Source organism: Elephas maximus, chromosome 6, assembly GCF_024166365.1.
Source record: "Elephas maximus indicus isolate mEleMax1 chromosome 6, mEleMax1 primary haplotype, whole genome shotgun sequence".
NCBI lineage: Eukaryota > Metazoa > Chordata > Mammalia > Proboscidea > Elephantidae > Elephas > Elephas maximus.
In genome coordinates this window covers 122,617,419-122,634,435 of record NC_064824.1, presented here as the reverse complement: position 1 = coordinate 122,634,435, position 17,017 = coordinate 122,617,419, and the positions used below count along the sequence as shown (strand labels likewise).

At 44.0% G+C, this 17,017-nt stretch overlaps 1 protein-coding gene across 2 annotated transcripts in view; it reads left to right on the top strand.

Moving 5' to 3' along the window:
* Positions 1–7,469: 7,469 nt before the first annotated feature.
* WDFY1 (WD repeat and FYVE domain containing 1) overlaps positions 7,470–17,017 on the top strand; it is a 58,336-nt gene continuing 48,788 nt past the window's right edge. The window contains exon 1 of one of the 2 annotated variants that reach the window (XM_049888315.1): positions 7,470–7,701. In XM_049888315.1, the coding sequence (XP_049744272.1) occupies positions 7,565–7,701 (137 nt within the window). In that variant the 5' untranslated portion in view covers positions 7,470–7,564. Of the gene's footprint in view, positions 7,702–9,340; positions 13,197–17,017 lie in introns of those variants that run through there. The other variant, XM_049888316.1, reaches the window with a different exon arrangement.

The window sequence follows — 17,017 nt, the reverse complement described above, 5'->3', positions numbered from 1 at the left end:
GACACAGCTCCCCTCCGGATTGGGGGTAGGGTAGGGTAGGTTGGGGCGGAAATAATTAGAGACAGGACAGGGCGAGGCCAACGTGCGGGGGGCGGGGCCAACATGTGGTGGGCGGGGTGGCGGGCTGCTTTCTCCGCGCATGCGCAAACCCTGGTTCTTGTCCGCCTAGAGGCACTTTTTAGGATAGCGGGGCTGAAGGGCGTCCTTTGGTTCCAGGGATTTCGTTAAGACACTTCATCTTACTTGTTGTCCAGTTTTTCCGTTTCTCCCAAACAAAATAAAACAAAAAAGCTGTTTAAAGAAAACTTAAATTCTCAGAAAAATAAAACATTTCTTGTCAATATGTATTTAGCCTTAGAGTTCTAGACCGTGAATCTAGCCAGTATTTATTGAACAAATATTTATCAAGTCTCTACTTTCTACCTGGCACTCATCTCCAAAAACCTTCTCTCAGGAGCCATAGATTAAGAAATACTTGCTGAACTAAAAGTAAAATTTTTAATTAAAAGCAATCCAACAGTACAAATAGAAGGTGACAGCAAGACAGACCTTTTAGAGATGAGATCAAGATAAAGAAGCTGACTTAATAATATAAGTACCATACATAGGAGCCCTGGAGGCGCAGTGGTGAAAGGTTTGGCTGCTTACCAAAAGGTTGGCAGTTCAAATTCACCAGCCACTCCTCGGAAAACCTACTGGGCAATTCTACTCTGTCCTATAGGGTCACTATGAGTCAGAATTGACTCGAAGTCAACAGGTTTTGATCATACATAATCTCTATTTCCTGCATTACTAATAAAAGGTAGTGTTATTATTTTCATTTTGTTGTCATTGTTAGGTCCCATCAAATCAGTTCCCACCCATAGCAACCCTGTGTATAACAGAACAAAACACTACCAGGTACTTTACCATCGTCACGATCATTGCTATGTTGGGGCCCATTGTTGCAGCCACTGCATCAGCCCATCTCGCTGAGGGGCTTCCTCTTCTTTGCTGGCCCTCTGCCAAGCATGATATCCCTTTCCGGGGACTGATCTCTCATGTTAACATGTCCAAAGTTCAAAGTTCAGATCTGTTCATTCTCCTGGCAGTCCATGGTATGTTCAACATTCTCCACCAACACCGTCATTCAAATGCACCAATTCTTCTTTGGTCTTCCTTATTCATTGTCCAGCTTTTGCATGCATATGAGGAGACTGAAAATATCATGGCTTGGGTCAGGCACACCTGAGTTCTTAAAGTGACATCTTTGCTTTTTAACACTTTAAAAAGTTCTTTGATAGCAGATTTGCTCAAGCAATATATTGCTTGTTTTCTTGACTGCTGCTTCCATGGGCGTTGATTGTGGATCCAAGTAAAATGAAATCCTTGACAACTTCAATCTTTTCTCCGTTTATCATGATGTTGCTTATTGGTCCAGTTGTCAGGATTTTTGTTTCCTTTATGTGGAGGTGTAATCCATACTGAAAGCTGTGGTCTTTGATCTTCATCAGTAAGTGCTTCAAGTCCTCTTCACTTTCAGCAAGCAAGGTTGTGTCATCTGCATATGGCAGGTTGGTAATGAGTCTTCCTCCAATCCTAATGCTGCATTTTTCTTCGTATAGTCCAGCTTTTCGGATTATTTGCTCAGCATACATATTGAATAAGTATGGTGAAAAGACACAACCCTGGTGCACACCCTTCCTGACTTTAAACCACACAGTATCCCCTTTTTCTGTCTGAATGACTGCCTCTTGGTCTGTGTACAGGTTCCACATAAGTACAATTAACTATTCTGGAATTCCCATTCTTCTCAATGCTATCCATAATTCATTATCCATACAGTCGAATGCCTCAACACAATTCAAATGTGTCAGTCTTTCTATGGTCTTCCTTTTTCACTGTCTAGCTTTCACATGCATATGAGGCAATACCATGAAAATACCATGGCTTGGGTCAGGTACACGATATCGAAGTGAAATGGTCCTCCCTTTATAGTCCTTCTCTATCAATTACTAAATGTGAGCCATCCCAGAAAGGGCATCACTTAGACCAGGGAGGCTCTCTGCAGCTGAGGCAGACCCTGAGGGAGCTGAAGGCTAGAGGCAGTCAGCTAACCACTTTCCTTCCATAAAGGGGTTCCTGTCAGTGCATCTCTGTATCCACCACATTTAAAATTGCAACACCCCCTACGGTGCCTAGCACCTTCCCCTGGTTTATTTTCTCCAAGGCTCTTGTTAGCTGCCTTCAAGTCGACCCAGATTCATGGCAGCCCCATACACATGTTGTACGTAGCTAATCAACAGACTTACTCTGCACTAGAATTAAAAATAAAAAGTTTTATTGAAGGATAAAAAGACATTTTGCAATATGGGAAACATACACAAACATCCAAACTATGCTGGAATGCTGGAATGTTCTAAATTGCAGGGAGAATAGTAAGGGCTTAAAAGGTGTGGCAACAAGGATTTGTGCTGGCAGGCACATACTCAGGGAAGGAGGGAAGAATCATGGTTACAAAGGTTACAAGGGGTTTTGTGAAATTACAAGTTTAAACATTTAACAACAGCAAATTTACTTCTTAAAATTTCAGGGTTAACAAGACATCCCGAGATTGGTTTAATGAGGCATTGGGTCAGGAATAAATTTAGTATAGCTGCATGATTGCTCTTTCCTTCTTTAAGGTAACAGGTTTATGTTTTAACTTAGCCACAAGCTTACAAAAGAATTACCAGAAATGAAGCAAAAGATCTCAATCAGTGAAAATGAAGTTTAATTTGAGTCAGGCTATTGGAATTTAAAGCTTCATGTTTTACCTTAGTTGCAGAGTTATGAGTCAGTTATGGGCTTCACCTCAATATCATCAATTCTAATCCTATTTCCTAATCTCCAGGAGACATACTTAAGACCAAAACCAAAAACCAAACCAAACTAGTTGCCATCAAGTCAATTCCAACTCATAGACACCCTAGACTGAGCTGAGTAAATACTTTTTTTTTTTAACAAGTGTTCATTTCCTCATTTTTATTTATTTATTTATCTATTTTATTGTACTTTGGAAACCCTGGTGGTATAGTGGTTAAGTGCTACGACTCCTAACCAAAGGCGCTCCTTGGAAACTCTCTGGGGCAGTTCTAGTCTGTCCTATAGGGTCGCTATGAGTCGGAATCGACTCGACAGCACTGGGTTTGGTTTGGGTTTTATTGTACTTTAGATGAAGGTTTACAGAGCAAACCAGCTACTCATTAAACAATTTATATACATATTGTTTTGTGACACTGATTGCTAGTGCCATGACATGTCAACACTCTCCCCTTTGTGACCTTGGTTTCACTATTTCCAGCTTTTCTGTTCCCTCCTTCCTTCTCGTCTTTGCCCTTGGCAGAGACTTCAGTACTGAGCTCTAAGGGTGACTAGGGGACATACTCTCAGGGTTTCTCCAGTAAGTCTGGTCTTTGTGTGTGTGTGTGTGTGTCAGAATTTTATTTTGTTCTACATTTTTCTCCAGCTTTCTCCAGGACCCTCTCTGTTCTGATACCTATCAGAGAAGTCAGTGGTGGTAGCCAGGCACCATCTAGTTGTGTTGGACTCAGTCTGGTGGAGGCTGTAGTAGTTGTGATCCTTTGGACTAATCTTTCCCCTTGTGTCTTTGGTTTTCTTCATTCTACCTTGTTCTAGACAGTGTGAGACCAGTAGAGTTATCTTAGATGGCCACTCACAAGCTTTTAAGAACTGAGACGCTATTCACCAAAGTAGGATGTAGAACATTTTCTGTATAAACTCTGTGATGCCAGTTGAGCTAGATGTTCCCTGAGACCACGGTACTCACAGCCCTCAGCCTGGCAATTCAGTCCCTCAGGGAATTTGGATATATGCAGGTGTTTTTATGGAGCTTCTATGACTCTGCCTTAGACAAGTTGTGCTGGCTTCCCCAGTATTGTGCACTGTCTTAGCCTTCACCAAAGTTACCACTTATCTATTATCTATTTAGTGTTTCCATCCCCACCCCTCTTCATCTTGGAACCATCAAAGATTGTTTCTTTTTGTGTGTAAACCTTTTAATGAGTTTTTATAGTAGTGGTCTCATACAATATTCGTCCTTTTGTCATTGACTTATTTCATTCAGCATAATGCCCTCCAGATTCATCCACATTGTGAGATGCTTCACAGATTCATCATTGTTCTTTATTGTTGTGTAGTATTCCATTGCTTGCTGAAAGCAAAGAGGACTTGAAGCACTTACTGATGAAGATCAAAGACCACAGCCTTCAGTATGGATTACACTTCCACATAAAGAAAACAAAAATCTTGACAACTGGACCAATAAGCAACATCATGATAAATGGAGAAAATACTGAAGTTGTCAAGGATTTCATTTTACTTGGATCCACTATCAATACCCATGGAAGCAGAAATCAAAAGGTACAGTGCATTGATTAATCTGCTACAAAAGACCTACTTAAAGTGTTGAAAAGGGACAATGTCACCTTGAAGACTAAGGTGCACCTGACCCAAGCCATGGTGTTTTCAGTCGCCTCATATGAATGTTAAAGCTTAACAATGAATAAGGAAGACTGAAGAAGAATTGACCCCTTTGAATTATGATGTCAGAGAAGAATATTGAGCATACCATGGACTGCCAAAAGAATGAACAAATCTGTCTTCAAAGAAGTATGACCAGAATGCTCTTTAGAAGCAAGGATGGCGACACTACATATTGCATACTTTGGATATGTTACTGGGAGGGATCAGTCCCTGAAGGACATCATGCTTGGTAAAGTAGAGGGTCAACAAACAAGAGGAAGACCCTCAATGAGATGGATTGACACAGTGGCTGCAACAATGGGCTGAAGCATAACAGCAATTGTGAGGATGGCACACTGTTTCATTCTATACATAGGGTTACTATGTGTCAGAGCTGACTCAAGAGCACTTAACAACAACAACATTCCATTGTGTGAATATTCTTAACAGACACTTTTCAGCAAGTGAATCCTTATCTCGGTTAGAAATCCTGACTCCTGCTGTCTTTGTTTTACAACAGTTAAACTTTGACCAAAAGCCTGTCTTGTTTCTTTAGTAGAAGTCAAGATTTCACTTTCATTCAGAATGGAGTTTTTGATTTAGGTCTGAAGTCACCAACTTCAATTATGCTAGCACCTCAGTTTTTTAAGATATATATGCACACACAACAGAACGAAACACTGCCTGGTCCTGCATCAGCCCCATGAGTGGTTATGGTTCAGACCATTGTGATACATAGGGCTTTCACTGGCTGATTTTCAGAAGTAGATTCCTAGGCCTTTCTTCCTAGTCCATCTTAGTCTGGAAGCTCTGTTACAATCTGTTCAGCACCAAGCTACCACTGACAGAAGGGTAGTGGTTGCTATTGAGGTGAATTTTCCAGAAATTTAACCCAAATCTCCCACATGGAAGGTGAGAATTCTACCACTGAACCACCATTGGCCCCTCCACAGTATTTATCATCTTCTAATATACTTTTTTTTTTTTTTTAATATACTACTGTATGTATGGAGCCCTAGTGGCAGAGTGGTTAAGATCTCAGCTGCTAACCAAAGGTCAGCAGTTCAAATCCACCAGCTGCTCACTGGAAACCATATGGGGAAGTTCTACTTGTCCTTTAGAGTCGCTATGAGTTGGAACCAACTTGATGGCATCTGACAACAACAATATACTATATAATTTAGTCATATGTTTTATTTTGTTTATTGTCTGACGCCTTCACTGGCATGTAAATGCCAATGGTGAGGGGATTTTTGTCTCTTTTGAGAACTGACACATTTAGAGTGGTGCCTGGCACATAGCAGGAGCTCAATAAATATTTGTTGACAGAACTAAGTTGTTCGGTAGCTTGTCTAGTTCATATACTGTACAAGTCTTACAGGAATCCTGTCTTATTCATCTTGTCAGCATAGGGACACTATTTAGGTATGCAATTCGTGTTTGTTGAATGGATGAATAAACCCATGAATGGATGTTTTTAATTTCATTATAAGAAAGTACTAGTGGAGCACTGACCAATAAAAATATCATGTGAGCCACATATGTAATTTAATATATCTATTTTCTTATCGTATATTGGTCACATTAAGAAACAGGTAAGTTTCTTAGGGGTGAAATCCACTTGACAGCAAAGGCTTGGTTCGGTTTGGTTTGAAGATTAATTTTAATAACATTTTATTTAACTCAATATATCCAAGATAGTTTAATTTCAACATGCCATCTATATATAAAAAAAAAAAAAAGTAAGGACATATTTTACATTCTTTTTATTTTGTACTAAGACTTCAAAATCCAGCATGTATTTTACACTTAAACAGCACATCTCGATTCAGAGAGCATATTTCAAGTGGTCAATAGAACACGGACAGTGCAGTTCTGCAATTCTGAATTTCAGACATCAGAATAACATGGGGGAGAGGGCCGGGGGCTGGAGAGATGAGCTTTCTGGGGTCAGTGACTCCCTGGGTGTCAGACGTGACTAACTTGCTACCTGTGGATGTCCAGCTGGATAATGAATGAGGAAGACCAAAGGAGAATTGATGCATTTGAATTATGGTGTTGGAGAAAAATATGGACTGCCAGAAGAACATAAAATCTGTCTTGGAAGGATTACAGCCATAATGCTCCTTAGAAGCAAGAATAACCAGACTTTGTCTCAAGTGCTTTGGACATGTTTTCAGGAGGGACCAATCCCTGGGAAAGGACATCAGGCTTGGTAAAGTAAAGGGTCAGCGAAAAAGAGGAAGAACCCTCAACGGGATAGATTGACACAGTTGTTGCAACAATGGGCTCAAGCGTAACAAGGATTGTAAGGATGATGCAGGACCGGGCAGTTATTATTCTGTTGTACATTGGGCCTCTGTGAGTCGGAACCAGCTCCACGGCACCTAACAACAATATAGCCACCACTCAGTGAATGTCATCTACTGTATTTCAAAGGGGAACCCTGGTGGCGTAGTGGTTAAGTACTATGGCTGCTAAGCAAAGGGTCGTTAGTTCGAATCCGCCAGGCGCTCCTTGGAAACTGTATGGGGCAGTTCTACTCTGTCCTATAGGGTCGCTATGAGTAGGCATCCACTCGACGGCACGGGCTTTGGTTTTTGGTTTGGGGTATTTCAAAGATTCTAAGATGCACCATATTTTTTTTTTACATTTTAGCATATTTTAAATCGGAATGTGTCTTCTAAGCAGCGGTTTCTTAAAATGTACACAGTAAATACAGTATTATTATATTCTGAAAGCTCTGGCCTGGAGGGTAATTCCTCGTCCTCTTCAACTGTCCAGTCCATTGAGTGAATGCCGTTACCGTTCACCTCTATTACTTTTTCCACTCTCCGTAGGTGCCCCCTGTGGTCCTCTTCCGGCCAATGTAATTTTTTGTGTGTGCGCGGCGTCCCCAGGCAATACGGGCGGATGGCGGCAGCATTCGGGAGTTTACGGCGGCGCGGCACTCACGGGGCCCGGTTAGCCGAAGGGAAACCGGCACGTCCCCGCCCGCCCGGCTGTCAGCTGATGGGCCGCCCGCGGGGGAGGCCGCCGCCGCCGCCGCCGCCGCGCGAACATGGCGGCCGAGATCCACTCCAGGCCGCAGAGCAGCCGCCCTGTGCTGCTGAGCAAGATCGAGGGCCACCAGGACACCGTTACGGCCGCGCTGCTCATCCCCAAGGAGGACGGCGTGATCACGGCCAGCGAGGACAGGTAGCGCCGGCGGCTCGTGTGCCTGGCCTGGGGCGGCTGGGACGGCCCGCGCTCCGACCAGCCCCCGGTTGTGGGGCGGCAGGATCGGCAGCCCGTCTCTCCCGCGTGGGGGCGCCCCTGGCCCTGGGGATACGCGGCCGGACGCCCTCGCCGCGCCCCTCCTGCCGCCGGGACCTCCGATCTCACCCCCTCCCCCGGGAGCCCTCGCCGGGACCCTCGCCGCGGGTGCTCAGTTCTGAACACTGCCCCGTCCCCCTGGCCCGGAACCCCGGTCTTTGTCGCACTTTTCTGGCCGGGGACTTCACCGCACCCCCCTAGCCGGGACCCGCACCACAGGGCCTCAGTCCAGACCCCCTTTCTGCTGCGTCGTTTCTGTCTGGAACTCCCCTGAGCTCCTGCGGGGGCGGGGATCCCCTCGCGGCCCTCCAGTCCGGGTCCCCTCTCCGCTGCGCTTTTTCTGCCAGGAACCTCCCGTGGTTCTCCAGCCCGGGACCCCCGCCCCACCCGCCAGCCCCCCGCGGACCCTTCAGTCCAGACCTCCGCCCCCCTGTGCCACTGTAGCCCAGGACCCTCAGCCTCTCCAGCCGGATTGCCACCGGTCCTTTCCCCGTCAGGTATTCGTTGTGGGCTCTCTAGCCTTAGCTCTCCACCCAGCCAGGCTCTCTACAGTCTTGCGGGGTGTCGCTGGGTGCTCAGAAGTGCGGGACCTCGGGGTAAGGAGTTAACCCTCCCCGAGTCAGTTCCAAGCTATGGCCCCCAGAGCCAGGAGGAGCAGTGGCTGGTTACCTCAGGTCCTTGTACGTGGAATTCTCTTCCTCCTTCCCTGTAAATGCTAGGTTCTTGTTCCTTGCTTCCAGGAGCTTCCACCTTCCTTCCACTAGTTTTTTTTTTTTTTTTTTTTTTCCCCTTACGTTGGGGTTTATGTCTTTGTACCCCAATACTAGGCCCCCGGACCAGATGTTTTTGCCACAGCTGTTAGAAACACCTGAACCCTTATTTACTGCATAGTTTCTAAAAGTTACTCACTTTTTAAAAAACTGAAATGCATTTATTTAAGAAGGAAATATATTTGCAACATTAACGGAAAGCCAGTATCACTTGCATAAACTAATAACTATTAAAGTGAGACTCAGTAGTCTGTGTGCACCTAAAACATCTTGCACCTTGCCTGTCACTCTTTAGGAAACACTGATCTTGTCCAGTTTTCTCATTTTACCCAAAAGGGAACTGAGGCCCATGAAATGAAGCTAGTTATTCTGAGTCAGAGAGACACTGGTGAAGTCAGAAATGCAAGCCCAGGACTCCCCACCCTGGCTTTCTAGTCTTCTCAGGAATGTCTGATTGGGTTGCAGTGGTATTATTTGTTTTAAAACTTTAGTTTTTTTAAAACCTGAAAGGTTTTAAACTTTAGTGGCCTTATTGTGGGAATTTGGAGGAAATGACTGATATTTGTCAAGTGGAACTGTGTTTCCTTGGTACAATTAATCTTCTTAAATGGTAATGTCTCTAAAAGTTGAAAGGCTTTCTGGAGGATGAAAGGTACAGCTTTTCTCTTAAAGCTGAAGGCGGAGTCCAGCTTTTGAAATCCTGTATATATATGTATGTACATATATATACATATTTATGATTTATTTTATTTTTGTAGTTGAGAATACAACAGCAGAACATACACCAACAATTTCTACAGGTACAGTTCATTGACACTGATTACATTCTTCGAGTTGGAATCATATTTTGAAGCAAGTAACACTGAGGGCCTGCCCTGAATGGGAAGAGAAAACCTGAAGTCCCCAGTTTTTATGTGACCTTTTGTATTTTATTTTTGTTTTGATGCCTTTTGCCTTACTAGATTGTGAACTTATTGTGAACAGGTAGTGGCCTCTGCCTGCCTGTTGGTGAGTAGCTGACTTCAAACAAGGGGAGTGGTTGGTGGTCCTGGGTGTGGGTTTATATAAGCAGAAAGGCAGTGGGAGAGAGAGGAGTTTTGGAAAAAGGCAAAGAATAATTTAGGTGCAAGCAACACTTTATAAAAGTTAGCAGTCTTTATTCTGTAAACAGTTTTATTCATGATTCATGCATGTTGGGTCAGTTGCTGAATATCTGAGATTACTGGCTGGAAGCAGTGCTGATAAACACTTTACGGAAAGTGCTTAGCTGCCCTGGAACTGAAAGGTTCTGGGGGAGCCTGAGATCAGCTTATTTCCTCTCTCGGGCACCACTGTTCCTGCAGAGACCTGGTACTGGGCAGAGTGATGGTTGATACCTTGGGTTTCTAATTTGTGTTTTAGGCCCATGGAATTTCCTTGAAGGTAGGACTTTTTTTTTAATAGGTGTCACACTTGGTGAGATTGAATGAAAACTCAAGGCTGTGATTTTTGTTGTTGGTAGTGGTTTGTTTTTACATTGTCGTAAATATGTGTGAAACCCTTCCTCCCTCTTTCCCTCTCTCCCTTCCTTTCTTTCTTTAGAAATGCTGTACTTACTGAGTTCCAGGCCCTGGGGATACAACAGATCAAAAGCCACAGTACCTGCCCTCGTGTAACTTCTGACTCACTGGTTTTTATGTTCCTGACCTGATAAAACCAGTGTTTCTGAGGAACAGAACACTGACTGCCCTTCTTCATCCAACAACCATTTATTGGACACCTACCATGTGCTGGGTCTCGTGTTAGATCTGTGGTGTAGAAAAACAGCTGATACCGAATCACGGTTTCCAAAGCACTGGACGGGTAGAGAAGAGATGGCCCTGGGCACTGCATCACAGACGAGAAGAGAAGGCTCCTTGGGGTGGGACGAGGTCAAGGAAAGCTCCCAGAGGAGATGACATTGGAGCTGGTCCTGGGGGACGGAGGAGTGGTCTGTAGGAAGGAAGGAGGGATGGGTATGCCCATTCCAGGCAGTGGAAAAGAACAGGTGGAATATCGAGGGGGTAAAAACCACAGTTCCTTTGAGGCAACCAAAGCCAAAGGTGTGTGGGAGACACGGTAGGAGAGAGGAATGAAGCTCTGGAAGGTCCAGTGTCCAGTTTGGGAAGGGCCTTCCTCGCATGCCATACTTAGGAGTTTGGTCTTTATTTTGCAGGCAGTAAGGAAACATCAAAGAGTTCAAAGAAGGTAAATGACATGATCAGAGTTTGTACTTCAGAAATAACCATATCTAACCTTTTGATCTATTTCCAAAAATCAGCCAATGACAATCCTGTGGATCACAGCGGTCCAATCCTATTGTGTATGGGGCTGCTTTTCTTGACCTGGCTCTACAAGGAGCCTCCTCTTCCTGTGTGGATGCAGAGTGCCCACTGACTCAATGCTGCTAACAACAACCTTTTGAGATCCCTTCTCTACCAGTACAGAGTTAGACCATACGTATGTTACAGCATCCAATCCACATATCCCCCCATAAGGTAGATAGCAGTCCATCTTCCCTTATCAGCAGTTCCAAAATTCAATACATTCTAAAAGTCAAATGTTTTGTTTCTTCTGTAAGTTGGACCTGAAAACTCATTTGGTGCTAAAACTTGACCTGAACAGATGACACAATTTATAATCCTTCCTTATCCCATGCACTGTGAATATTCATCTGTCTTACTGCAGAAATAGCAATGTGTTTAATTGCAGGTGCAGTCCCAGGCTCTGTCAGGGAGTGTTATGAAATGTATAGTATATATATTGTGATTGCCATTTGACAGGTCAGGAAACTGAGGCACAAAAGCCATTGAAGCAACTGCCCAAGGTCATGTGGCTAGTAAGTGATAGAACTGAGATTTGAACCCAGGCCTTCCTCCAAGGCTCTAGTTCTTTCCATTATGCTACACATTTGGAGAAACTGAGTCCAGACAATGTCAGCCAGTGACTGACCCTCTGGCAGCCATAATTCCGTTATTTTTCCTTCCTTTCTACTAGTTTTCAGGTCTGAAAAAAAATTGGCTTGCAACTCTCGGTACCATTTCTGCTTTACTGCTCAGAAAAGTAACGTTTAACATGTAAAGCGTCCAACTGCAGTTAATTCATTTTATAAAAGCTAAAAGCAATGAGGACTAGCTGAGAGCATTTTGAGTGGAAAAGTCAAAGATATGGGGGTTGTCCTCAATGTAGTGCCCACTTTCCTAAACTTTAAAGTGGTGGTTTTCAATCAAGGGTGCCTTTTCACCCAGGGGACATTTGGCAATGTCGGGAGACATTTTTGATTGTCACTACTTGGGAAGGTAAACCCTGGTGGCGTAGTGGTTAAGAGCTACAACTGCTGACCCCAAAAGGTCGGCAGTTCAAATCCACCAGGTATCCTTGGAAACTCTGTGGGGCAGTTCTACTCTGTGCTATATAGGGTCGCTATGAGTGGGAATCGACTTGACAGCAGTGGGTTTGGTTTTTTTTTTTGGTACTTGGTACTTGGTACTTGGGAGGAGTGCTACTTCTAGAGGGTCGAGGATGAGGATATTGCTCAGCATCCTACAATGCACAGGACAGCCCCCAACAGCAAAGGATAATCTGGCCCCAAATGTCATTAGAGCCAAGGTTGAGAAACCCTGCCCTAGGCTTCGTGCACTTGTTTTTCTGGTCTCTCTACAGCTGTGGTTCTCAAACTTGGTGTACATGAGAATCACCCAGAGGGTTTGTTAAAACAGTGCCCCACCCTGAGAGTTTCTCACTGGGTAAGTCAGGGGTGAGGCCTACAAGTTTTCCTTTCTGGTGAGTTCCCAGGTGTTGCTGATACTACTGGCCAAAGGACCACACTTTGAGAACCACTGCTGTACGCGAGAGGAGAGTTAGTCATCAGTGTGCCTGCCTGTGTAGACCCACTGAGGGAGAATACAGTTGACACTTTGTCCTCTTTCTGATAGCTTCAGGAATGTTTGCCTGGGGTCATTCACATGTCCTCTCCTCTTTCCCGGTAACACCCAACTACATGTAACAGAGCTAAATACAAAGAATCTCCCCAAACAATATCAAACCGGTATGGAATATCAGAGTTTCATTCCATCATACCTGGAGTCGCTGGTAACTAATGGTTTAGGCAGTGAGCTTTGAGTGTGGTTAGAAACCTTCAGCAGTTGCTGTGCTGTGAACGGTTACCAGAGATTGGTGGGACCCCTTTGGACATATTCATTGATATTTTGTTGGAGCATTAAATCCGTAAGCTCTTTTATTTATTCTTCCATTAAACCTAAATTAGTATTAGTTGCCTGCACTTTGGAACTAGAGTATTTGGGCAGGCAAATTATAAGAAAAATTCATGAATTTTCTTTAAAAGATGATTGAATCAGTAAAGTAGGACCATCTTTCTATTCAGGAAATTGTAAAAAAAAAAATCAGCAGTAAGTTTCAGAATTTGACTTTCTGGTAGGGGAAACAGAAAACGAGACTCTAGTTTTAGAACAGAACTGAAATGTGGTGAGCCGGCAGGAACTGACTCCAGACAGGTTTGCTTTTGGGACTTCTTTGGACTGCACCAAAGACTAACACAGTTCGTTGGTAGAAGGCTAGAATTTTTAAAAGGTAGTAACTTTATTATAAAAGCCTCATGAATAAGTTAAGGCTGTAGGTCTGCTGTCCCCACGTTTGAAAATTAGGTTTTGCGGATGTGCGTGTTTGTACTGTTGTTTCCGGGGCCTGTGGACCAAGATGGGGGTCTGCAGGAATCTCAGCGTTGTTTGGCCTAATTCAAACAAGAACAGATCTCACATGTTTGAAAATATTTTAAGATGTTGCGCATGGGCTGGTAAACAAAGATTACAGAAAACCAACTTCTAAAACTTCCTTGGCAGCCTCTTTTTCCTATTTACAGCAGATACTTTAACATATTTGTTTCTCTCAGGCATTTTTAAGCATACTGTGATGATTTGGGGGGAGGGAAGGAATTGTATATTTATAGATTGTTCACATGGAAATATTCCTAAATAAACAACTTGATTTTTAAGTGTTATCCTTAGGGGAGACCTGGCAGAGCTGGAAGTTGTTAGCTTACACAAAAAACCAGGGTGTTAACTGTCGTGTTTTAGTTGTCATGCAGTGCCCAGCAGTAGACTTCTTGATTTGCTTTATGAAATAAACTTAAGAAGGGGGAAGGCAGCAGAAAGCCTGAGCGGGAATGCACAGATTGTTGTCGCAGTGCTTCTTTAGCGTCACAGTCATTTTCTTTTTATAGCATCATTAGGAACAGAGACTCTAGAGCCAGATGCCTCCCTTTGAATCCCAGCCCTGTGACCTTGGGCGAGTTACTCATCCTGTCTGTATCCTGGTTTTCTCCTCTGCAAAATGCAGCTAATAATAATACCCACCTCATAGGATCTTGTGAGGATTACATGAACTAATATACGTAGAGCGCATAGAACAGTGCCTGGCACAGAGTAAGCACTACAGTATAACCAAACGAAACCTGTTGCCGTTGAGTTGATTCCGACTCATAGTGACCCTATAGGACAGAGTAGCCAGGTTTCCTAGGCTGTAACGTTTACAGAAGCAGACTGACGCATCTTTCTCCTGCAGAGTGGGTGGTGGGTTTGAACCGGCAGCCTGTCAGCGGCCAAGAGCTTTAACCACTGCACCACCAGGGCTCCTAAGCACTATGTAAACCAAACCTGTTGCCGTTAAGTCAATGCCGACTAATAGCGACTCTATAGGACAGAGTAGAACTGCCGCGTAGGTTTTCCAAGGAGCAGCTGGTGCATTCAAACTGCTGACCTTGGGGTTAGCAGCAGTAGCTCACCAACAAGGCTCACCTGTTAGCTATTATTGTTGCATTCCCTTTAATTGCTTTAATCTTACCAAAAGTTAAAGATGTCTGTATTTGCTCTGTGTGTTTGTGTGTGTGTGAGTAAAAAAAAAAAAAAAGAAATTTTTTCTGACTAAACTATACCATTTGAGGGGTTACTTACAAACCTAAATGCTTATAACTATCTTTGAGTCATGCATTTTCTTCATTTCCGTATTTGGTCACTGACAAGTCCTATCAGGTGTATTAGTTTGCCCTGTGTTAGGGGTCCCCAAGCCTACCCCTGGTTCAGTGATTTGCGAGGAGACTCACAGGACTTGATTTATTACAGTGAAAGGATACACAGCAAAATCGGTGAAGGGAAAAGGCTCCTGGGGTGGAGTCTGGAGGAAACCAGACGTGAGTTTTCAAGAGTCCTCTTCCTGTGGAGTCACAAGGGACCCGCTTAATTCTTCAGCATTGAATTGTAACAACATGTGTGAAATGTGTATACCAGAGAAGCTCATTACAGACCCAGGGTTTTCCTCAGGGGCTGCTCACATAGGCACCCTCTGCCTACCAAGTACCAAAATTCCAGATGCCCAGAAAGAAAGCAGATGTTCAGCATAAACCACATTTTTTTGTACAGGTTTGTACACAACCACTCATTTTTGTACAGTGAGCCACTCCTGTGAGTTAGGGGATGGTAGGGAGCCTCCCCAAATCTAAGTTCCCAGATGCCAGCCAAGGGCCAGTCTTGCTGTCGTGGATTGAATTATGTCCCCCAAAAAATGTGTGTATTAACTTGGTTAGGCCGTGATTCCCAGTATTCTGTGGTTGTCCTCCATTTTGTGATTGTAATTTTATGTTAAAGAAGATTAGGGTAGGATTGTAACACCCTTACCAGGTCACATCCCAGATCCAATATAAAGGGAGTTTCCCTGGGGTGTGGCCTGCATCACCTTTTCTCTCTCTTAAGAGATGAAAGGAAAGGGAAGCTAGCAGAGAATAGGGGACCTCATACCACCAAGAAAGCAGCACCGGAAGCAGAGTGAGTCCTTTGGACCTGGGGTCCCTGTCCCTGAGAAGCTCCTCGACCAGGGGAAGATTGAGGACAGGGACCTTCCTCTAGAGCCGACAGAGAGAGAAAGCCTTCCCCTGGAGCCAATGCCCTGAATTTGGACTCTTACCCTATTTACTGTGAGGAAATAACTTTTTCTTTGTTAAAGCCATCCACTTGTGGTATTTCTGTTATAGCAGCACTAGCTAAGACACTTGCAAACAGACCTTTTAAGGACAGCAGTCTCAGCCCTGCTGTGTGAACTCTTTTCTGTACACCTGTCCATAATTACCTAGTGCGTGGTCACTGGTTATCTTTTAAATCTTGATTATTCCAACAGCCTATTAGCTGTCTTCTCTATGTCTAAGGATGCCCTACTTGATTCTGTCCTATAAGCCCTTATCTTGGATTCTGCTTTTATCATGCCTTTCCCCTGCCCATGGCCATTCATTAACTCTTTCATCCTGTCTGCAGAAGGACTTTGTAGACTTTATAACTTGTCCCTGTCCGGCTTTATTTTTTTACTTCTCAGTGGTTCTTTAGTGTCAGTAAAGCCAATATGGCGTACTGGGTAAGAGCTCAGGTGCTAACAGAAAGATCAGCAGTTTGAATCCACCAGCTGCTCCTTGGAAACACTATTGGGCAGTTCTGCTCTGTCCTGTAGGGTCACTATGAGTCAGAATCATCTCGATGGCAGTGCGTTTGGTTTTTGATAAAGCCAATATGCTCCGTGTCCCATTAACACCTTGTACATTTCCCACCTGGATGCCTTTACCCTGTACCTCCCCTTACTGGGAACAGCCTTTCTTCCCTCTCTCTCATATTCCAATCCCTGTCTCCCATATTCCCTGTCTCTCAAATTCCAATTACCTTCTCAGGCCAGTTCAGCTTCCACTTCCTCCATTGAATATTTCTCCCGAGGCCATCAAACTCTCTCCTTTTTTAAGTTCTTGCCTTCAACTGTAGTATCTTACTTACTTACATAATTGGTTATGATCAGGTATTATTTACCATTCCAAAAAAAGCTCATGGCCATCGAGTCGATTCCGACTCATAGTGACCCTGCAGGACAGAGTAGAACTACTCCATATGGTTTCCAAGGAGTGCCTGGTGGATTCAAACTGCCGACCTTTCGATTAGCAGCCATAGTTCTTAAACACTACACCACCAGGGTTTCCCGTTTACCATTGCTTCATGTTTAGTCACTTTCTCTTCCCAAATAGTCTACACCTCCACAGAGCAGGGCACCTAGCAGGTACTCCATAAATATCCACTGGCGGATTGATACAGGAGCTCTGGTGGTATGGTGGTTAACAGCTTGGCTCCTAACAAAAAGGTTGCCAGTTCGAATCCACCAGCTGCTCCTTGGAAACCCTATGGGGTAGTTCTGCTGTGTCCTGTAGGGTCACTATGAGTCAGAATAGACTCATGACAGCAGCGAGTTTGGATTGGTATAAACTCAGTAATTGGAAATGCAAAAAAGGTACCTTTCTTCCGTGGTGCTTTAATAACCTGCCAGTTCTTTCATACGAAGTGCATTGTAACATAATAGGTATTTGTTTCCAG